The sequence below is a fragment of the Oncorhynchus keta genome, chromosome 33 (genome assembly GCF_023373465.1).
Source record: "Oncorhynchus keta strain PuntledgeMale-10-30-2019 chromosome 33, Oket_V2, whole genome shotgun sequence".
Taxonomy (NCBI): Eukaryota; Metazoa; Chordata; class Actinopteri; order Salmoniformes; family Salmonidae; genus Oncorhynchus; species Oncorhynchus keta.
In genome coordinates, this window is record NC_068453.1 from 24,999,460 (window position 1) to 25,024,348 (window position 24,889).

At 40.4% G+C, this 24,889-nt stretch overlaps 1 protein-coding gene and 1 long non-coding RNA gene across 3 annotated transcripts in view; one reads left to right on the forward strand and one right to left on the reverse strand.

Moving 5' to 3' along the window:
• Positions 1–24,889, reverse strand: part of LOC118379993 (sortilin-like) — a gene marked incomplete at its 5' end in the record, with an annotated part of 40,869 nt that overhangs the window by 13,854 nt on the left and 2,126 nt on the right. The window contains 6 exons of the mRNA XM_052491628.1: positions 20,939–20,999; positions 22,636–22,719; positions 23,116–23,252; positions 23,340–23,386; positions 24,000–24,073; positions 24,666–24,833. Of these exons, the coding sequence (XP_052347588.1) occupies positions 20,939–20,999; positions 22,636–22,719; positions 23,116–23,252; positions 23,340–23,386; positions 24,000–24,073; positions 24,666–24,833 (571 nt within the window). The remainder of the gene's footprint in view (positions 1–20,938; positions 21,000–22,635; positions 22,720–23,115; positions 23,253–23,339; positions 23,387–23,999; positions 24,074–24,665; positions 24,834–24,889) is intronic.
• LOC127914669 (uncharacterized) lies at positions 1,344–15,956 on the forward strand. Of its 2 annotated transcripts, none has more exons than XR_008089317.1 (3): positions 1,344–1,893; positions 14,000–15,081; positions 15,222–15,956. It is a non-coding gene; the product is annotated as an uncharacterized LOC127914669 (long non-coding RNA). The 2 variants fall into 2 exon arrangements; XR_008089318.1 differs by having other exon boundaries at positions 15,257–15,956.

A 24,889-nucleotide genomic window follows, 5' to 3' on the forward strand; every position in this document is an offset into this window, starting at 1 on the left:
ACATATCAGGATTTGAGTTAGTAGAACTGAGACAGACATATCAGGGTTAGTAGAACTGAGACAGACATATCAGGGTTAGTAGAACTGAGACAGATATATCAGGGTTAGTAGAACTGAGACAGACATATCAGGGTTAGAGTTAGTAGGACTGAGACAGACATATCAGAGTTTGAGTTATTAGGACTGAGACAAACATATCAAGGTTAGAAGGACTGAGACAGACATATCAGGGTTAGCAGGACTGAGACGGACATATCAGGATTAGAGTTACTAGGACTGAGACATACATATCAGGATTAGAGTTAGTAGAACTCCTGAGACAGACATATCAGGATTCGAGTTAGTAGAACTGAGACAGACATATCAGGATTCGAGTTAGTAGAACTGTGACGGACATATCAGGATTAGAGATAGTAGGACTGAGAGAGACATATCCCGGATAGAGTTAGTAGGACTGAGACAGACATATCAGGATTAGAGTTAGTAGGACTGAGACATACATATCAGGGTTAGTAGGACTGAGACAGACATATCAGGGTTAGTAGGACTGAGACATACATATCAGGGTTAGAGTTAGTAGGACTGAGACAGACATATCAGGGTTAGTATAACTGAGACAGGCATATCAAGGTTAGAGTTAGTAGAACTGAGACAGACATATCAGGGTTATTAGGACTGAGACATACATATCAGGGTTAGAGTTAGTAGAACTGAGACAGACATATCAGGTTTAGAGTTAGTGGGACTGAGACAGACATATCAGGGTTAGTAGGACTGAGACAGACATATCAGAGTTTGAGTTATTAGGACTGAGACAGACATATCAGAGTTTGAGTTATTAGGACTCAGACAGACATATCAGGGTTAGTAGAACTGAGACAGACATATCAGGGTTTGTAGAACTGAGACAGACATATCAGAGTTTGTAGAACTGAGACAGACATATCAGGATTTGAGTTAGTAGAACTGAGACAGACATATCAGGGTTAGTAGAACTGAGACAGACATATCAGGGTTAGTAGAACTGAGACAGATATATAATGGTTAGTAGAACTGAGACAGACATATCAGGGTTAGTAGAACTGAGACAGACATATCAGGGTTAGAGTTAGTAGAACTGAGACAGACATATCAGGGTTAGTAGAACTGAGACAGACATATCAGGGTTAGAGTTAGTAGAACTGAGACAGACATATCAGGATTAGTAGAACTGAGACAGACATTATCAGGGTTAGTAGAACTGAGACAGACATATCAGGGTTAGAATTAGTAGAACTGAGACAGACATATCAGGGTTAGTATAACTGAGACATGCATATCAAGGTTAGAGTTAGTAGAACTGAGACATACATATCAGGGTTATTAGGACTGAGACATACATATCAGGGTTAGAGTTAGTAGAACTGAGACAGACATATCAGGTTTAGAGTTAGTGGGACTGAGACAGACATATCAGAGTTTGAGTTATTAGGACTCAGACAGACATATCAGGGTTAGTAGAACTGAGACAGACATATCAGGGTTTGTAGAACTGAGACAGACATATCAGAGTTTGTAGAACTGAGACAGACATATCAGGATTTGAGTTAGTAGAACTGAGACAGACATATCAGGGTTAGTAGAACTGAGACAGACATATCAGGGTTAGTAGAACTGAGACAGATATATAATGGTTAGTAGAACTGAGACAGACATATCAGGGTTAGTAGAACTGAGACAGACATATCAGGGTTAGAGTTAGTAGAACTGAGACAGACATATCAGGGTTAGTAGAACTGAGACAGACATATCAGGGTTAGAGTTAGTAGAACTGAGACAGACATATCAGGATTAGTAGAACTGAGACAGACATTATCAGGGTTAGTAGAACTGAGACAGACATATCAGGGTTAGGTTAGTAGACAGACTGAGACAGACATATCAAGGTTAGAGTTAGTAGAACTGAGACAGACATATCAGGGTTATTAGGACTGAGACATACATATCAGGGTTAGAGTTAGTAGAACTGAGACAGACATATCAGGTTTAGAGTTAGTAGGACTGAGACAGACATATCAGGTTGAGTTATTAGGACTCAGACAGACATATAGGGTTTGTAGAACTGAGACAGACATATCAGGATTTGAGTTAGTAGAACTGAGACAGACATATCAGGGTTAGTAGAACTGAGACAGACATATCAGTTAGTAGGACTGAGACATACATATCAGGGTTAGTTAGTAGAACTGAGACAGACATATCAGGTTTAGAGTTAGTGGGACTGAGACAGACATATCAGAGTTTGAGTTATTAGGACTCAGACAGACATATCAGGGTTTGTAGAACTGAGACAGACATATCAGGATTTGAGTTAGTAGAACTGAGACAGACATATCAGGGTTAGTAGAACTGAGACAGACATATCAGGGTTAGTAGAACTGAGACAGACATATCAGGGTTAGTAGAACTGAGACAGACATATCAGGGTTAGAGTTAGTAGGACTGAGACAGACATATCAGAGTTTGAGTTATTAGGACTGAGACAAACATATCAGGGTTTGTAGAACTGAGACAGACATATCAGGATTTGAGTTAGTAGAACTGAGACAGACATATCAGGGTTAGTAGAACTGAGACAGACATATCAGGGTTAGTAGAACTGAGACAGACATATCAGGGTTAGAGTTAGTAGAACTGAGACAGACATATCAGGATTAGTAGAACTGAGACAGACATATCATGGTTAGTAGAACTGAGACAGACATATCAGGATTAGAGTTAGTAGGACTGAGACAGACATATCAGAGTTTGAGTTATTAGGACTCAGACAGACATATCAGGGTTTGTAGAACTGAGACAGACATATCAGGATTTGAGTTAGTAGAACTGAGACAGACATATCAGGGTTAGTAGAACTGAGACAGACATATCAGGGTTAGTAGAACTGAGACAGATATATCAGGGTTAGTAGAACTGAGACAGACATATCAGGGTTAGAGTTAGTAGGACTGAGACAGACATATCAGAGTTTGAGTTATTAGGACTGAGACAAACATATCAAGGTTAGAAGGACTGAGACAGACATATCAGGGTTAGCAGGACTGAGACGGACATATCAGGATTAGAGTTACTAGGACTGAGACATACATATCAGGATTAGAGTTAGTAGAACTGAGACAGACATATCAGGATTCGAGTTAGTAGAACTGAGACAGACATATCAGGATTCGAGTTAGTAGAACTGTGACGGACATATCAGGATTAGAGATAGTAGGACTGAGAGAGACATATCCCGGATAGAGTTAGTAGGACTGAGACAGACATATCAGGATTAGAGTTAGTAGGACTGAGACATACATATCAGGGTTAGTAGGACTGAGACAGACATATCAGGGTTAGTAGGACTGAGACATACATATCAGGGTTAGAGTTAGTAGGACTGAGACAGACATATCAGGGTTAGTATAACTGAGACAGGCATATCAAGGTTAGAGTTAGTAGAACTGAGACAGACATATCAGGGTTATTAGGACTGAGACATACATATCAGGGTTAGAGTTAGTAGAACTGAGACAGACATATCAGGTTTAGAGTTAGTGGGACTGAGACAGACATATCAGGGTTAGTAGGACTGAGACAGACATATCAGAGTTTGAGTTATTAGGACTGAGACAGACATATCAGAGTTTGAGTTATTAGGACTCAGACAGACATATCAGGGTTAGTAGAACTGAGACAGACATATCAGGGTTTGTAGAACTGAGACAGACATATCAGAGTTTGTAGAACTGAGACAGACATATCAGGATTTGAGTTAGTAGAACTGAGACAGACATATCAGGGTTAGTAGAACTGAGACAGACATATCAGGGTTAGTAGAACTGAGACAGATATATAATGGTTAGTAGAACTGAGACAGACATATCAGGGTTAGTAGAACTGAGACAGACATATCAGGGTTAGAGTTAGTAGAACTGAGACAGACATATCAGGGTTAGTAGAACTGAGACAGACATATCAGGGTTAGAGTTAGTAGAACTGAGACAGACATATCAGGATTAGTAGAACTGAGACAGACATTATCAGGGTTAGTAGAACTGAGACAGACATATCAGGGTTAGAATTAGTAGAACTGAGACAGACATATCAGGGTTAGTATAACTGAGACATGCATATCAAGGTTAGAGTTAGTAGAACTGAGACAGACATATCAGGGTTATTAGGACTGAGACATACATATCAGGGTTAGAGTTAGTAGAACTGAGACAGACATATCAGGTTTAGAGTTAGTGGGACTGAGACAGACATATCAGAGTTTGAGTTATTAGGACTCAGACAGACATATCAGGGTTTGTAGAACTGAGACAGACATATCAGGATTTGAGTTAGTAGAACTGAGACAGACATATCAGGGTTAGTAGAACTGAGACAGACATATCAGGGTTAGTAGAACTGAGACAGATATATCAGGGTTAGTAGAACTGAGACAGACATATCAGGGTTAGAGTTAGTAGGACTGAGACAGACATATCAGAGTTTGAGTTATTAGGACTGAGACAAACATATCAGGGTTTGTAGAACTGAGACAGACATATCAGGATTTGAGTTAGTAGAACTGAGACAGACATATCAGGGTTAGTAGAACTGAGACAGACATATCAGGGTTAGTAGAACTGAGACAGACATATCAGGGTTAGAGTTAGTAGAACTGAGACAGACATATCAGGATTAGTAGAACTGAGACAGACATATCATGGTTAGTAGAACTGAGACAGACATATCAGGATTAGAGTTAGTAGGACTGAGACAGACATATCAGAGTTTGAGTTATTAGGACTCAGACAGACATATCAGGGTTTGTAGAACTGAGACAGACATATCAGGATTTGAGTTAGTAGAACTGAGACAGACATATCAGGGTTAGTAGAACTGAGACAGACATATCAGGGTTAGTAGAACTGAGACAGATATATCAGGGTTAGTAGAACTGAGACAGACATATCAGGTTAGAGTTAGTAGGACTGAGACAGACATATCAGAGTTTGAGTTATTAGGACTGAGACAAACATATCAAGGTTAGAAGGACTGAGACAGACATATCAGGGTTAGCAGGACTGAGACGGACATATCAGGATTAGAGTTACTAGGACTGAGACATACATATCAGGATTAGAGTTAGTAGAACTGAGACAGACATATCAGGATTCGAGTTAGTAGAACTGAGACAGACATATCAGGATTCGAGTTAGTAGAACTGTGACGGACATATCAGGATTAGAGATAGTAGGACTGAGAGAGACATATCCCGGATAGAGTTAGTAGGACTGAGACAGACATATCAGGATTAGAGTTAGTAGGACTGAGACATACATATCAGGGTTAGTAGGACTGAGACAGACATATCAGGGTTAGTAGGACTGAGACATACATATCAGGGTTAGAGTTAGTAGGACTGAGACAGACATATCAGGGTTAGTATAACTGAGACAGGCATATCAAGGTTAGAGTTAGTAGAACTGAGACAGACATATCAGGGTTATTAGGACTGAGACATACATATCAGGGTTAGAGTTAGTAGAACTGAGACAGACATATCAGGTTTAGAGTTAGTGGGACTGAGACAGACATATCAGGGTTAGTAGGACTGAGACAGACATATCAGAGTTTGAGTTATTAGGACTGAGACAGACATATCAGAGTTTGAGTTATTAGGACTCAGACAGACATATCAGGGTTAGTAGAACTGAGACAGACATATCAGGGTTTGTAGAACTGAGACAGACATATCAGAGTTTGTAGAACTGAGACAGACATATCAGGATTTGAGTTAGTAGAACTGAGACAGACATATCAGGGTTAGTAGAACTGAGACAGACATATCAGGGTTAGTAGAACTGAGACAGATATATAATGGTTAGTAGAACTGAGACAGACATATCAGGGTTAGTAGAACTGAGACAGACATATCAGGGTTAGAGTTAGTAGAACTGAGACAGACATATCAGGGTTAGTAGAACTGAGACAGACATATCAGGGTTAGAGTTAGTAGAACTGAGACAGACATATCAGGATTAGTAGAACTGAGACAGACATTATCAGGGTTAGTAGAACTGAGACAGACATATCAGGGTTAGAATTAGTAGAACTGAGACAGACATATCAGGGTTAGTATAACTGAGACATGCATATCAAGGTTAGAGTTAGTAGAACTGAGACAGACATATCAGGGTTATTAGGACTGAGACATACATATCAGGGTTAGAGTTAGTAGAACTGAGACAGACATATCAGGTTTAGAGTTAGTGGGACTGAGACAGACATATCAGAGTTTGAGTTATTAGGACTCAGACAGACATATCAGGGTTAGTAGAACTGAGACAGACATATCAGGGTTTTAGAACTGAGACAGACATATCAGAGTTTGTAGAACTGAGACAGACATATCAGGATTTGAGTTAGTAGAACTGAGACAGACATATCAGGGTTAGTAGAACTGAGACAGACATATCAGGGTTAGTAGAACTGAGACAGATATATAATGGTTAGTAGAACTGAGACAGACATATCAGGGTTAGTAGAACTGAGACAGACATATCAGGGTTAGAGTTAGTAGAACTGAGACAGACATATCAGGGTTAGTAGAACTGAGACAGACATATCAGGGTTAGAGTTAGTAGAACTGAGACAGACATATCAGGATTAGTAGAACTGAGACAGACATTATCAGGGTTAGTAGAACTGAGACAGACATATCAGGGTTAGAATTAGTAGAACTGAGACAGACATATCAGGGTTAGTATAACTGAGACATGCATATCAAGGTTAGAGTTAGTAGAACTGAGACAGACATATCAGGGTTATTAGGACTGAGACATACATATCAGGGTTAGAGTTAGTAGAACTGAGACAGACATATCAGGTTTAGAGTTAGTGGGACTGAGACAGACATATCAGAGTTTGAGTTATTAGGACTCAGACAGACATATCAGGGTTTGTAGAACTGAGACAGACATATCAGGATTTGAGTTAGTAGAACTGAGACAGACATATCAGGGTTAGTAGAACTGAGACAGACATATCAGGGTTAGTAGAACTGAGACAGATATATCAGGGTTAGTAGAACTGAGACAGACATATCAGGGTTAGAGTTAGTAGGACTGAGACAGACATATCAGAGTTTGAGTTATTAGGACTGAGACAAACATATCAGGGTTTGTAGAACTGAGACAGACATATCAGGATTTGAGTTAGTAGAACTGAGACAGACATATCAGGGTTAGTAGAACTGAGACAGACATATCAGGGTTAGTAGAACTGAGACAGACATATCAGGGTTAGAGTTAGTAGAACTGAGACAGACATATCAGGATTAGTAGAACTGAGACAGACATATCATGGTTAGTAGAACTGAGACAGACATATCAGGATTAGAGTTAGTAGGACTGAGACAGACATATCAGAGTTTGAGTTATTAGGACTCAGACAGACATATCAGGGTTTGTAGAACTGAGACAGACATATCAGGATTTGAGTTAGTAGAACTGAGACAGACATATCAGGGTTAGTAGAACTGAGACAGACATATCAGGGTTAGTAGAACTGAGACAGATATATCAGGGTTAGTAGAACTGAGACAGACATATCAGGGTTAGAGTTAGTAGGACTGAGACAGACATATCAGAGTTTGAGTTATTAGGACTGAGACAAACATATCAAGGTTAGAAGGACTGAGACAGACATATCAGGGTTAGCAGGACTGAGACGGACATATCAGGATTAGAGTTACTAGGACTGAGACATACATATCAGGATTAGAGTTAGTAGAACTGAGACAGACATATCAGGATTCGAGTTAGTAGAACTGAGACAGACATATCAGGATTCGAGTTAGTAGAACTGTGACGGACATATCAGGATTAGAGATAGTAGGACTGAGAGAGACATATCCCGGATAGAGTTAGTAGGACTGAGACAGACATATCAGGATTAGAGTTAGTAGGACTGAGACATACATATCAGGGTTAGTAGGACTGAGACAGACATATCAGGGTTAGTAGGACTGAGACATACATATCAGGGTTAGAGTTAGTAGGACTGAGACAGACATATCAGGGTTAGTATAACTGAGACAGGCATATCAAGGTTAGAGTTAGTAGAACTGAGACAGACATATCAGGGTTATTAGGACTGAGACATACATATCAGGGTTAGAGTTAGTAGAACTGAGACAGACATATCAGGTTTAGAGTTAGTGGGACTGAGACAGACATATCAGGGTTAGTAGGACTGAGACAGACATATCAGAGTTTGAGTTATTAGGACTGAGACAGACATATCAGAGTTTGAGTTATTAGGACTCAGACAGACATATCAGGGTTAGTAGAACTGAGACAGACATATCAGGGTTTGTAGAACTGAGACAGACATATCAGAGTTTGTAGAACTGAGACAGACATATCAGGATTTGAGTTAGTAGAACTGAGACAGACATATCAGGGTTAGTAGAACTGAGACAGACATATCAGGGTTAGTAGAACTGAGACAGATATATAATGGTTAGTAGAACTGAGACAGACATATCAGGGTTAGTAGAACTGAGACAGACATATCAGGGTTAGAGTTAGTAGAACTGAGACAGACATATCAGGGTTAGTAGAACTGAGACAGACATATCAGGGTTAGAGTTAGTAGAACTGAGACAGACATATCAGGATTAGTAGAACTGAGACAGACATTATCAGGGTTAGTAGAACTGAGACAGACATATCAGGGTTAGAATTAGTAGAACTGAGACAGACATATCAGGGTTAGTATAACTGAGACATGCATATCAAGGTTAGAGTTAGTAGAACTGAGACAGACATATCAGGGTTATTAGGACTGAGACATACATATCAGGGTTAGAGTTAGTAGAACTGAGACAGACATATCAGGTTTAGAGTTAGTGGGACTGAGACAGACATATCAGAGTTTGAGTTATTAGGACTCAGACAGACATATCAGGGTTTGTAGAACTGAGACAGACATATCAGGATTTGAGTTAGTAGAACTGAGACAGACATATCAGGGTTAGTAGAACTGAGACAGACATATCAGGGTTAGTAGAACTGAGACAGATATATCAGGGTTAGTAGAACTGAGACAGACATATCAGGGTTAGAGTTAGTAGGACTGAGACAGACATATCAGAGTTTGAGTTATTAGGACTGAGACAAACATATCAGGGTTTGTAGAACTGAGACAGACATATCAGGATTTGAGTTAGTAGAACTGAGACAGACATATCAGGGTTAGTAGAACTGAGACAGACATATCAGGGTTAGTAGAACTGAGACAGACATATCAGGGTTAGAGTTAGTAGAACTGAGACAGACATATCAGATTAGTAGAACTGAGACAGACATATCAGGGTTAGTAGAACTGAGACAGACATATCAGGTTAGAGTTAGTAGGACTGAGACAGACATATCATATCAGGTTCAGGGTTTGTAGAACTGAGACAGACATACATAGTCAGGAGACAGACATATCAGTTAGTAGAACTAGAACTGTAGACTGAGACATATCATAGAACTGAGACAGACATATCAGGGTTAGTTAGAACTGAGACAGACATATCAGGTTTGAGACAGACATATAGTAGAACTGAGACAGACATATCAGGATTAGAGTTACTAACTGAGACAGACATATCAGGTTAGAGTTAGTAGAACTGAGACAGACATATCAGGGGTTAGTAGAACTGAGACAGACATATCAGGGGTTAGTAGTACGGACATACAGGATTGAGACAGACATATCCCGGATAGAGTTAGTAGGACTGAGACAGACATATCAGGATTAGAGTTAGTAGGACTGAGACAGACATATCAGGGTTAGTAGAACTGAGACAGACATATCAGGGTTAGTAGACTGAGACATACATATCAGGGTTAGAGTTAGTAGGACTGAGACAGACATATCAGGGTTAGTATAACTGAGACAGGCATATCAAGGTTAGAGTTAGTAGAACTGAGACAGACATATCAGGGTTATTAGGACTGAGACAGACATATCAGGGTTAGAGTTAGTAGAACTGAGACAGACATATCAGGTTTAGAGTTAGTAGGACTGAGACAGACATATCAGGGTTAGTAGGACTGAGACAGACATATCAGAGTTTGAGTTATTAGGAGAACTGAGACAGACATATCAGAGTTATTTGACAGACATATCAGGAGTTAGTAGAACTGAGACAGACATATCAGGGTTTGTAGAACTGAGACAGACATATCAGAGTTTGTAGAACTGAGACAGACATATCAGGGGATTTGAGTTAGTAGAACTGAGACAGACATATCAGACATATCAGGGTTAGTAGAACTGAGACAGACATATCAGGGTTAGTAGAACTGAGACAGACATATCAGTTAGTTAGACATATCAGGGTTAGTAGAACTGAGACAGACATATCAGGTTTGTAGAACTGAGACAGACATATCAGGATTTGAGTTAGTAGAACTGAGACAGACATATCAGGGTTAGTAGAACTGAGACAGACATATCAGGGGGTTAGTAGAACTGAGACAGACATATCAGGGTTAGAGTTAGTAGAACTGAGACAGACATATCAGGATTAGTAGAACTGAGACAGACATATCATGGTTAGTAGAACTGAGACAGACATATCAGGATTAGAGTTAGTAGGACTGAGACAGACATATCAGAGTTTGAGTTATTAGGACTCAGACAGACATATCAGGGTTTGTAGAACTGAGACAGACATATCAGGATTTGAGTTAGTAGAACTGAGACAGACATATCAGGGTTAGTAGAACTGAGACAGACATATCAGGGTTAGTAGAACTGAGACAGATATATCAGGGTTAGTAGAACTGAGACAGACATATCAGGGTTAGAGTTAGTAGGACTGAGACAAACATATCAAGGTTAGAAGGACTGAGACAGACATATCAGGGTTAGCAGGACTGAGACGGACATATCAGGATTAGAGTTACTAGGACTGAGACATACATATCAGGATTAGAGTTAGTAGAACTGAGACAGACATATCAGGATTCGAGTTAGTAGAACTGAGACAGACATATCAGGATTCGAGTTAGTAGAACTGTGACGGACATATCAGGATTAGAGATAGTAGGACTGAGAGAGACATATCCCGGATAGAGTTAGTAGGACTGAGACAGACATATCAGGATTAGAGTTTAGGACTGAGACATACATATCAGGGTTAGTAGGACTGAGACAGACATATCAGGGTTAGTAGACTGAGACATACATATCAGGGTTAGAGTTAGTAGGACTGAGACAGACATATCAGGGTTAGTATAACTGAGACAGGCATATCAAGGTTAGAGTTAGTAGAACTGAGACAGACATATCAGGGTTATTAGGACTGAGACATACATATCAGGGTTAGAGTTAGTAGAACTGAGACAGACATATCAGGTTTAGAGTTAGTGGGACTGAGACAGACATATCAGGGTTAGTAGGACTGAGACAGACATATCAGAGTTTGAGTTATTAGGACTGAGACAGACATATCAGAGTTTGAGTTATTAGGACTCAGACAGACATATCAGGGTTAGTAGAACTGAGACAGACATATCAGGGTTTGTAGAACTGAGACAGACATATCAGAGTTTGTAGAACTGAGACAGACATATCAGGATTTGAGTTAGTAGAACTGAGACAGACATATCAGGGTTAGTAGAACTGAGACAGACATATCAGGGTTAGTAGAACTGAGACAGATATATAATGGTTAGTAGAACTGAGACAGACATATCAGGGTTAGTAGAACTGAGACAGACATATCAGGGTTAGAGTTAGTAGAACTGAGACAGACATATCAGGGTTAGTAGAACTGAGACAGACATATCAGGGTTAGAGTTAGTAGAACTGAGACAGACATATCAGGATTAGTAGAACTGAGACAGACATTATCAGGGTTAGTAGAACTGAGACAGACATATCAGGGTTAGAATTAGTAGAACTGAGACAGACATATCAGGGTTAGTATAACTGAGACATGCATATCAAGGTTAGAGTTAGTAGAACTGAGACAGACATATCAGGGTTATTAGGACTGAGACATACATATCAGGGTTAGAGTTAGTAGAACTGAGACAGACATATCAGGTTTAGAGTTAGTGGGACTGAGACAGACATATCAGAGTTTGAGTTATTAGGACTCAGACAGACATATCAGGGTTTGTAGAACTGAGACAGACATATCAGGATTTGAGTTAGTAGAACTGAGACAGACATATCAGGGTTAGTAGAACTGAGACAGACATATCAGGGTTAGTAGAACTGAGACAGATATATCAGGGTTAGTAGAACTGAGACAGACATATCAGGGTTAGAGTTAGTAGGACTGAGACAGACATATCAGAGTTTGAGTTATTAGGACTGAGACAAACATATCAGGGTTTGTAGAACTGAGACAGACATATCAGGATTTGAGTTAGTAGAACTGAGACAGACATATCAGGGTTAGTAGAACTGAGACAGACATATCAGGGTTAGTAGAACTGAGACAGACATATCAGGGTTAGAGTTAGTAGAACTGAGACAGACATATCAGGATTAGTAGAACTGAGACAGACATATCATGGTTAGTAGAACTGAGACAGACATATCAGGATTAGAGTTAGTAGGACTGAGACAGACATATCAGAGTTTGAGTTATTAGGACTCAGACAGACATATCAGGGTTTGTAGAACTGAGACAGACATATCAGGATTTGAGTTAGTAGAACTGAGACAGACATATCAGGGTTAGTAGAACTGAGACAGACATATCAGGGTTAGTAGAACTGAGACAGATATATCAGGGTTAGTAGAACTGAGACAGACATATCAGGGTTAGAGTTAGTAGGACTGAGACAGACATATCAGAGTTTGAGTTATTAGGACTGAGACAAACATATCAAGGTTAGAAGGACTGAGACAGACATATCAGGGTTAGCAGGACTGAGACGGACATATCAGGATTAGAGTTACTAGGACTGAGACATACATATCAGGATTAGAGTTAGTAGAACTGAGACAGACATATCAGGATTCGAGTTAGTAGAACTGAGACAGACATATCAGGATTCGAGTTAGTAGAACTGTGACGGACATATCAGGATTAGAGATAGTAGGACTGAGAGAGACATATCCCGGATAGAGTTAGTAGGACTGAGACAGACATATCAGGATTAGAGTTAGTAGGACTGAGACATACATATCAGGGTTAGTAGGACTGAGACAGACATATCAGGGTTAGTAGGACTGAGACATACATATCAGGGTTAGAGTTAGTAGGACTGAGACAGACATATCAGGGTTAGTATAACTGAGACAGGCATATCAAGGTTAGAGTTAGTAGAACTGAGACAGACATATCAGGGTTATTAGGACTGAGACATACATATCAGGGTTAGAGTTAGTAGAACTGAGACAGACATATCAGGTTTAGAGTTAGTGGGACTGAGACAGACATATCAGGGTTAGTAGGACTGAGACAGACATATCAGAGTTTGAGTTATTAGGACTGAGACAGACATATCAGAGTTTGAGTTATTAGGACTCAGACAGACATATCAGGGTTAGTAGAACTGAGACAGACATATCAGGGTTTGTAGAACTGAGACAGACATATCAGAGTTTGTAGAACTGAGACAGACATATCAGGATTTGAGTTAGTAGAACTGAGACAGACATATCAGGGTTAGTAGAACTGAGACAGACATATCAGGGTTAGTAGAACTGAGACAGATATATAATGGTTAGTAGAACTGAGACAGACATATCAGGGTTAGTAGAACTGAGACAGACATATCAGGGTTAGTAGAACTGAGACAGACATATCAGGGTTAGAATTAGTAGAACTGAGACAGACATATCAGGGTTAGTAGAACTGAGACAGATATATAATGGTTAGTAGAACTGAGACAGACATATCAGGGTTAGTAGAACTGAGACAGACATATCAGGGTTAGTAGAACTGAGACAGACATATCAGGGTTAGAATTAGTAGAACTGAGACAGACATATCAGGGTTAGTATAACTGAGACATGCATATCAAGGTTAGAGTTAGTAGAACTGAGACAGACATATCAGGGTTATTAGGACTGAGACATACATATCAGGGTTAGAGTTAGTAGAACTGAGACAGACATATCAGGTTTAGAGTTAGTGGGACTGAGACAGACATATCAGAGTTTGAGTTATTAGGACTCAGACAGACATATCAGGGTTTGTAGAACTGAGACAGACATATCAGGATTTGAGTTAGTAGAACTGAGACAGACATATCAGGGTTAGTAGAACTGAGACAGACATATCAGGGTTAGTAGAACTGAGACAGATATATCAGGGTTAGTAGAACTGAGACAGACATATCAGGGTTAGAGTTAGTAGGACTGAGACAGACATATCAGAGTTTGAGTTATTAGGACTGAGACAAACATATCAGGGTTTGTAGAACTGAGACAGACATATCAGGATTTGAGTTAGTAGAACTGAGACAGACATATCAGGGTTAGTAGAACTGAGACAGACATATCAGGGTTAGTAGAACTGAGACAGACATATCAGGGTTAGAGTTAGTAGAACTGAGACAGACATATCAGGATTAGTAGAACTGAGACAGACATATCATGGTTAGTAGAACTGAGACAGACATATCAGGATTAGAGTTAGTAGGACTGAGACAGACATATCAGAGTTTGAGTTATTAGGACTCAGACAGACATATCAGGGTTTGTAGAACTGAGACAGACATATCAGGATTTGAGTTAGTAGAACTGAGACAGACATATCAGGGTTAGTAGAACTGAGACAGACATATCAGGGTTAGTAGAACTGAGACAGATATATCAGGGTTAGTAGAACTGAGACAGACATATCAGGGTTAGAGTTAGTAGGACTGAGACAGACATATCAGAGTTTGAGTTATTAGGACTGAGACAAACATATCAAGGTTAGAAGGACTGAGACAGACATATCAGGGTTAGCAGGACTGAGACGGACATATCAGGATTAGAGTTACTAGGACTGAGACATACATATCAGGATTAGAGTTAGTAGAACTGAGACAGACATATCAGGTTTCGAGTTAGTAGAACTGAGACAGACATATCAGGATTAGAGTTAGTAGGACTGAGACAGACAAATCAGGATTAGAGTTAGTAGGACTGAGACAGACATATCAGGGTTAGAGTTAGTAGAACTGAGACAGACATATCAGGATTAGAGTTAGTAGAACTGAGACAGACATATCAGGATTCGAGTTAGTAGAACTGTGACGGACATATCAGGATTAGAGATAGTAGGACTGAGAGAGACATATCCCGGATAGAGTTAGTAGGACTGAGACAGACATATCAGGATTAGAGTTAGTAGGACTGAGACATACATATCAGGGTTAGTAGGACTGAGACATACATATCAGGGTTAGAGTTAGTAGGACTGAGACAGACATATCAGGGTTAGTATAACTGAGACAGGCATATCAAGGTTAGAGTTAGTAGAACTGAGACAGACATATCAGGGTTATTAGGACTGAGACATACATATCAGGGTTAGAGTTAGTAGAACTGAGACAGACATATCAGGTTTAGAGTTAGTGGGACTGAGACAGACATATCAGGGTTAGTAGGACTGAGACAGACATATCAGAGTTTGAGTTATTAGGACTGAGACAGACATATCAGAGTTTGAGTTATTAGGACTCAGACAGACATATCAGGGTTAGTAGAACTGAGACAGACATATCAGGGTTTGTAGAACTGAGACAGACATATCAGAGTTTGTAGAACTGAGACAGACATATCAGGATTTGAGTTAGTAGAACTGAGACAGACATATCAGGGTTAGTAGAACTGAGACAGACATATCAGGGTTAGTAGAACTGAGACAGATATATAATGGTTAGTAGAACTGAGACAGACATATCAGGGTTAGTAGAACTGAGACAGACATATCAGGGTTAGTAGAACTGAGACAGACATATCAGGGTTAGAATTAGTAGAACTGAGACAGACATATCAGGGTTAGTATAACTGAGACATGCATATCAAGGTTAGAGTTAGTAGAACTGAGACAGACATATCAGGGTTATTAGGACTGAGACATACATATCAGGGTTAGAGTTAGTAGAACTGAGACAGACATATCAGGTTTAGAGTTAGTGGGACTGAGACAGACATATCAGGGTTAGTAGGACTGAGACAGACATATCAGAGTTTGAGTTATTAGGACTCAGACAGACATATCAGGGTTAGTAGAACTGAGACAGACATATCAGGATTAGAGTTAGTAGGACTGAGACAGACATATCAGAGTTTGAGTTATTAGGACTCAGACAGACATATCAGGGTTTGTAGAACTGAGACAGACATATCAGGATTTGAGTTAGTAGAACTGAGACAGACATATCAGGGTTAGTAGAACTGAGACAGACATATCAGGGTTAGTAGAACTGAGACAGATATATCAGGGTTAGTAGAACTGAGACAGACATATCAGGGTTAGTAGAACTGAGACAGACATATCAGGGTTAGAGTTAGTAGAACTGACACAGACATATCAGGATTAGTAGAACTGAGACAGACATATCAGGGTTAGTAGAACTGAGACAGACATATCAGGGTTAGAGTTAGTAGAACTGAGACAGACATATCAGGGTTAGTAGAACTGAGACAGACATATCAGGGTTAGTAGAACTGAGACAGACATATCAGGGTTAGTAGAACTGAGACAGACATATCAGGGTTAGAGTTAGTAGAACTGAGACAGACATATCAGGGTTAGTAGAACTGAGACAGACATATCAGGGTTAGTAGAACTGAGACAGACATATCAGGGTTAGTAGAACTGAGACAGATATATCAGGGTTAGAGTTAGTAGGACTGAGACAGACATATCAGAGTTTGAGTTATTAGGACTGAGACAGACATATCAGGGTTAGTAGAACTGAGACAGACATATCAGGGTTAGAGTTAGTAGAACTGAGACAGACATATCAGGATTAGTAGAACTGAGACAGACATATCAGGGTTAGTAGAACTGAGACAGACATATCAGGGTTAGAATTAGTAGAACTGAGACAGACATATCAGGGTTAGTATAACTGAGACATGCATATCAAGGTTAGAGTTAGTAGAACTGAGACAGACATATCAGGGTTATTAGGACTGAGACATACATATCAGGGTTAGAGTTAGTAGAACTGAGACAGACATATCAGGTTTAGAGTTAGTGGGACTGAGACAGACATATCAGGGTTAGTAGGACTGAGACAGACATATCAGAGTTTGAGTTATTAGGACTCAGACAGACATATCAGGGTTAGTAGAACTGAGACAGACATATCAGGATTAGAGTTAGTAGGACTGAGACAGACATATCAGAGTTTGAGTTATTAGGACTCAGACAGACATATCAGGGTTTGTAGAACTGAGACAGACATATCAGGATTTGAGTTAGTAGAACTGAGACAGACATATCAGGGTTAGTAGAACTGAGACAGACATATCAGGGTTAGTAGAACTGAGACAGATATATCAGGGTTAGTAGAACTGAGACAGACATATCAGGGTTAGTAGAACTGAGACAGACATATCAGGGTTAGAGTTAGTAGAACTGACACAGACATATCAGGATTAGTAGAACTGAGACAGACATATCAGGGTTAGTAGAACTGAGACAGACATATCAGGGTTAGAGTTAGTAGAACTGAGACAGACATATCAGGGTTAGTAGAACTGAGACAGACATATCAGGGTTAGTAGAACTGAGACAGACATATCAGGGTTAGTAGAACTGAGACAGACATATCAGGGTTAGAGTTAGTAGAACTGAGACAGACATATCAGGGTTAGTAGAACTGAGACAGACATATCAGGGTTAGTAGAACTGAGACAGACATATCAGGGTTAGTAGAACTGAGACAGATATATCAGGGTTAGAGTTAGTAGGACTGAGACAGACATATCAGAGTTTGAGTTATTAGGACTGAGACAAACATATCAAGGTTAGAAGGACTGAGACAGACATATCAGGGTTAGCAGGACTGAGACGGACATATCAGGATTAGAGTTACTAGGACTGAGACATACATATCAGGATTAGAGTTAGTAGAACTGAGACAGACATATCAGGATTCGAGTTAGTAGAACTGAGACAGACATATCAGGATTAGAGTTAGTAGGACTGAGACAGACAAATCAGGATTAGAGTTAGTAGGACTGAGACAGACATATCAGGGTTAGAGTTAGTAGAACTGAGACAGACATATCAGGATTAGAGTTAGTAGAACTGAGACAGACATATCAGGATTCGAGTTAGTAGAACTGTGACGGACATATCAGGATTCGAGTTAGTAGGACTGAGACAGACATATCAGGATTAGAGTTAGTAGGACTGAGACATACATATCAGGGTTAGTAGGACTGAGACATACATATCAGGGTTAGAGTTAGTAGGACTGAGACAGACATATCAGGGTTAGTATAACTGAGACAGGCATATCAAGGTTAGAGTTAGTAGAACTGAGACAGACATATCAGGGTTATTAGGACTGAGACATACATATCAGGGTTAGAGTTAGTAGAACTGAGACAGACATATCAGGTTTAGAGTTAGTGGGACTGAGACAGACATATCAGGGTTAGTAGGACTGAGACAGACATATCAGAGTTTGAGTTATTAGGACTGAGACAGACATATCAGAGTTTGAGTTATTAGGACTCAGACAGACATATCAGGGTTAGTAGAACTGAGACAGACATATCAGGGTTTGTAGAACTGAGACAGACATATCAGAGTTTGTAGAACTGAGACAGACATATCAGGATTTGAGTTAGTAGAACTGAGACAGACATATCAGGGTTAGTAGAACTGAGACAGACATATCAGGGTTAGTAGAACTGAGACAGATATATAATGGTTAGTAGAACTGAGACAGACATATCAGGGTTAGTAGAACTGAGACAGACATATCAGGGTTAGAGTTAGTAGAACTGAGACAGACATATCAGGGTTAGTAGAACTGAGACAGACATATCAGGGTTAGAGTTAGTAGAACTGAGACAGACATATCAGGATTAGTAGAACTGAGACAGACATATCAGGGTTAGTAGAACTGAGACAGACATATCAGGGTTAGAATTAGTAGAACTGAGACAGACATATCAGGGTTAGTATAACTGAGACATGCATATCAAGGTTAGAGTTAGTAGAACTGAGACAGACATATCAGGGTTATTAGGACTGAGACATACATATCAGGGTTAGAGTTAGTAGAACTGAGACAGACATATCAGGTTTAGAGTTAGTGGGACTGAGACAGACATATCAGGGTTAGTAGGACTGAGACAGACATATCAGAGTTTGAGTTATTAGGACTCAGACAGACATATCAGGGTTAGTAGAACTGAGACAGACATATCAGGATTAGAGTTAGTAGGACTGAGACAGACATATCAGAGTTTGAGTTATTAGGACTCAGACAGACATATCAGGGTTTGTAGAACTGAGACAGACATATCAGGATTTGAGTTAGTAGAACTGAGACAGACATATCAGGGTTAGTAGAACTGAGACAGACATATCAGGGTTAGTAGAACTGAGACAGATATATCAGGGTTAGTAGAACTGAGACAGACATATCAGGGTTAGTAGAACTGAGACAGACATATCAGGGTTAGAGTTAGTAGAACTGACACAGACATATCAGGATTAGTAGAACTGAGACAGACATATCAGGGTTAGTAGAACTGAGACAGACATATCAGGGTTAGAGTTAGTAGAACTGAGACAGACATATCAGGGTTAGTAGAACTGAGACAGACATATCAGGGTTAGTAGAACTGAGACAGACATATCAGGGTTAGTAGAACTGAGACAGACATATCAGGGTTAGAGTTAGTAGAACTGAGACAGACATATCAGGGTTAGTAGAACTGAGACAGACATATCAGGGTTAGTAGAACTGAGACAGACATATCAGGGTTAGTAGAACTGAGACAGACATATCAGGGTTAGTAGAACTGAGACAGACATATCAGGGTTAGTAGAACTGAGACAGACATATCAGGGTTAGTAGAACTGAGACAGACATATCAGGGTTAGTAGAACTGAGACAGACATATCAGGGTTAGTAGAACTGAGACATACATATCAGGGTTAGTAGAACTGAGACAGACATATCAGGGTTAGTAGAACTGAGACAGACATATCAGGGTTAGTAGAACTGAGACAGACATATCAGGGTTAGTACAACTGAGACAGACATATCAGGGTTAGTACAACTGAGACAGACATATCAGGGTTAGAGTTAGTAGAACTGAGACAGACATATCAGGGTTAGTACAACTGAGACAGACATATCAGGGTTAGTAGAACTGAGACAGACATATCAGGGTTAGTAGAACTGAGACAGACATATCAGGGTTAGTAGAACTGAGACAGACATATCAGGGTTAGAGTTAGTAGAACTGAGACAGACATATCAGGGTTAGTAGAACTGAGACAGACATATCAGGGTTAGTAGAACTGAGACAGACATATCAGGGTTAGTAGAACTGAGACAGACATATCAGGGTTAGTACAACTGAGACAGACATATCAGGGTTAGTACAACTGAGACAGACATATCAGGGTTAGTACAACTGAGACAGCCATAGATCTAGATGAGATGGATGTACAGTTTCAGACACGATCGCTGCTGAGCAAAATACATGAGTAAACTTTAATGTTTGATCTAAAGACGGATCCATGTGGCTCATATGTCCTTTGTCTGTACTTGAAAAGCATGTGTGAGTGTGTGAGTTAGAATGTGTGAAAGAGAGAGGGAGAGAATGTGAGAAACAGAGACTAGAGTGTGTGCGTGTGACAGAGTGTGTGTAAGATGTGTGTGTTTGAGTGAGTTGCGATGAAGTTCACTCCTTTCCCCTACAGTACCTCCTGGATTGTCCACATGCATGAAAATCATGTCCTCATCCCCATCCAGAACCGAGTAGAACTGGAAACACACACATGTATACAGGTGAGAAAATGAATCATTAAGACATGTGTGGAACCGTTTGCGTTATTGTAATGCCTCCCCCAATTAGTGTGTGTGTGTGTGTGTGTGTGTGTGTGTGTGTGTGTGTGTGTGTGTGTGTGTGTGTGTGTGTGTGTGTGTGTGTGTGTGTGTGTGTGTGTGTGTGTGTGTGTGTGTGTGTGTGTTCTCCCATTTCTAAGCCTTTAGTCATCGTGAGAGAATATCTTTGTTTCTGTCTCGTCAGCAAGATACAGTTTGGGAGGGAGTTGAGGGAGAGAGAGGAGAGCAGGGGATGGTATGTGTGTGTGTCTTTGTCTGTGGCAAGACCAGGTGTGTGCATCTGTCATTACATTATGTGTTGTAATGGAAAGTTGCCAAACGGTCTCCTCCTGATATGAGTAAACGTCTTCCAAACCCCTACTTCCCCTTTCAAGAGCTTCTAGACCAGACCCTTGGTGACAGTTACTATATCTTGTAGTTACTTTGTCACAATGTGGTTTTTAATCTGTACTATGTCTTGTCAATTGTTGTGACAGATTCTTTACCGTGTACTTGACGAAATGCTGTCACCCTGATCTGGAATTTTGAGATATTTTAAAATGAATTTATGGCAGGGGGACAGATAGAGTAACAGAGACAGAGGGACAGGGGGAACAGAGAGACAGGAGAAGACAGGGACAGGAAGACAACAGTACAGAGAAACAGGAGAGATGGACAAGGGTAGGATTGTGGCGGTCATGACATTTTTTCAGACGGAGATTGTCAAGCAAATAACTGCCAGTCTCACGGTTAATGAACGTTATTAATTGTATTATTTTATAGTATGAAGAATACAATCAAACATAGATTCATAAAATAGAAAGGATCTTTTCTCCAAACGATTTCAAAGGAAGCGCTATTCTGTGTTGAGTGGTTAACAAAGAAACTGGTCCTCCTATATGCTTCATTTAGAGTTATTTATGTAACTTTAGTTGTGACACAAACGTTGGGCTATATGTTCATATGTTTATACATTCTAAGGCTGTATGATGCGACTCTAATATTGATTTGAAAAATAGTTGCATGAAAGGCATGAGCTCTTATTTGTTTATTGTTCAAGCTACACACACTTCATCAGTCTCTCATTCACAATTTGACAAGCACTTGATAGTTTTCTAACCAGGCCTCAAATTTCCCGGCGGCAACCCCCTTTGTGTGCCTGTAATGCCCCCTAAAAAATCCATGTCTTTGTGGCCAAAGTGGCCGCTGTGCCCTTTGGCTGAATATAATAATTATAATTCCCTTCTCCCAGCTGCCATGCTCCGAAGCACCTCTCACTCACATGGCTCTCTCAGATATCTACATTTTTAATATCCAATGCCCGTCACGTGATCGGGTCCTTCTCACAGGCATTTCAGCTAAGAAGTAGGATACAAGTGAATGAAGACAGACACATAGGGGGACGTAACTCCGAATTCAGGTGTGGTGGTAATACGGTTACCATAATAGCCATAGACAGGGGACAATAGAATGAAGTGAGGACTGAGGGGAAATAGTGGGGTACAGAGGGACATAATGGACAGACAGACAGACAGACAGACAGACAGACAGACAGACAGACAAGAGCCTGTCCTACCTGCTCAGTGGAGGCGGAGGGGAGCTGGGCCTTGTTGAATTGGTCCCCTTGGTCTGAGGACACATAGATGACACGTGGGGCTCCCTAGGAGAGAATCACTTAGTCACAACACAGATCTAGCCAAGGCTCCCTGGGAGAGAATCACAACACAGATCTAATCAAGGCTCCCTGGGAGAGAATCACTTAGTCACAACACAGATCTAACCAAGCAAGAACCACATTGTGGTGTAGGACTGTTGACTGACTGGACCAATGAAAGGCAGAGTGAGTGGAAATAACACAGAATAACACAGAGTGTAAATGATTGTACAGTATATGTCAGCTTATATGTTGATACCCGTGTGTGTGTGTGTGTGTGTGTGTGTGTGTGTGTGTGTGTGTGTGTGTGTGTGTGTGTGTGTGTGTGTGTGTGTGTGTGTGTGTGTGTGTGTGTGTGTGTGTGTGTGTGTGTGTGTGGTTGCATCAGTGTGTGTGTCTCACCAGTGTCTCTATGACTGAGGTGAAGAGGAAGCCTCCTACATAGCCGAAGGAGAAGATGCTGTGTGCCACGGTGGTGAACGTCTTCCCCAGGTCTTCTGTCCTCTTTAGGAACAGCTCTCCTCTTCTGTCTGACTCCACTAACAACACATTACTAGACCAGCGCCCAAACAGAACAAAACGAACGTGTTGCTACGGTGTGTACTAATAAATACGACCCCGCTCACCTGTTCCTTTGGGACTGAAGCTGAAGAAGAGAGTGATGCCGGAGCCCCTGGCAAAATAAGGAGAGAGAGAGAGAGAGAGAGAGAGAGAGAGAGAGAGAGAGAGAGAGAGAGAGAGACCCAGTTAATAATCATATTTATTACATGTTGTTACTGTTTATTACATAGGGGCAAATCCTATAACTTACACTCAAGTCATTTTCACTGAGGCTCCCACAGATTGATGTCAATGCATGACTAAGTGAAAATGTCTTTAGGGACTTAACAAATAGGAGCTTCTCACTCCTACCAGACACACTATAGTTGCCACCAGCCTGGGCTAAACATTCCAATTCAGTCAAACAACAGACAACAGACTGTAGACATGTGTGCTTTATGAGCTCTGTGTGTTTACTACATTGATGTATTGAAGTCAGTATTTAGATTGAACACGACACACCTCTCTTTGTCTGGGCACGGCTGATCAAACTGAGCTCCGTGGTGTGTGTGTGTGTGTGTGTGTGTGTGTGTGTGTGTGTGTGTGTGTGTGTGTGTGTGTGTGTGTGTGTGTGTGTGTGTGTGTGTGTGTGTGTGTGTGTGTGTGTGTGTGTGTGTGTGTGTGTGTGTGTGTGTGTGTGTGTGTGTGTGTGTGTGTGTGTGTGTGTGTGTCCCGTTTGTTCTCACCACGTGAAAGATTGTGTTCCTTCGTGAACCTTTTTCCACACAGTCCCAAAGTCCAGAGAAAGCCACAGGCTGCCCTGCAAGTGAGAAAAGCATAGGAGAATGTGTATTTAATGCTGGAATATGTAACTTTTTGGGCGACCCGACCAAATTCCCATAGAAATGTGAGTTATAGATCTGTAATTCTCATTGAAAGCAAGTCTAAGAAGTGGTAGATCTGTTTTATCTGTGCTATTACTATGCCTTCTGTTATTAAGTTTAGTTCTAGCATCTTTTACTTTTGGTTTTGTACACCAGCTTCAAATAGCTGAAAATACGATCTTTTTGGTTATGGAAAATATATTTCACAGCGGTTTAGATGATTCTCTACACTATACTTGCTTGTTTTGTCACATAAACTGAAATTAGGTTAACTATTATAATTTTTTCTACCATTTTTTTACAAATGGCACCTTTATGTACTGTATGTATGTATGTATGTATGTATGTATGTATGTATGTATGTATGTATGTATGTATGTATGTATGTATGTATGTATGTATGTATGTATGTATGTACTGTATGTGTGTGTATTTGTGTGTGTATGTGCCGTGTGTGATCATGTGTGCGTATGTGTGAGGTGAGTGTGATCACAAAGAGATAAAGAGCATGTTTGTTTATTTACTCACATCTATGCTGATGACCACTAAGTACTCGGGATTCAAGAAGTGGAAGGTGATTGGCTGGGCCGGGTGAAAAGGCAGCTGGACAGACTTAAACGACACTCCGGCGTCAGTTGAGGTAAAGATGACGCCACCGGGGTTGTCCAAAACCGGTGTGTCTGCAGTCAGAATCACCTGTCAATCAGAACAAGCACCATACGTGATGGAAGGTTGCCTTAACGTGCATCTCA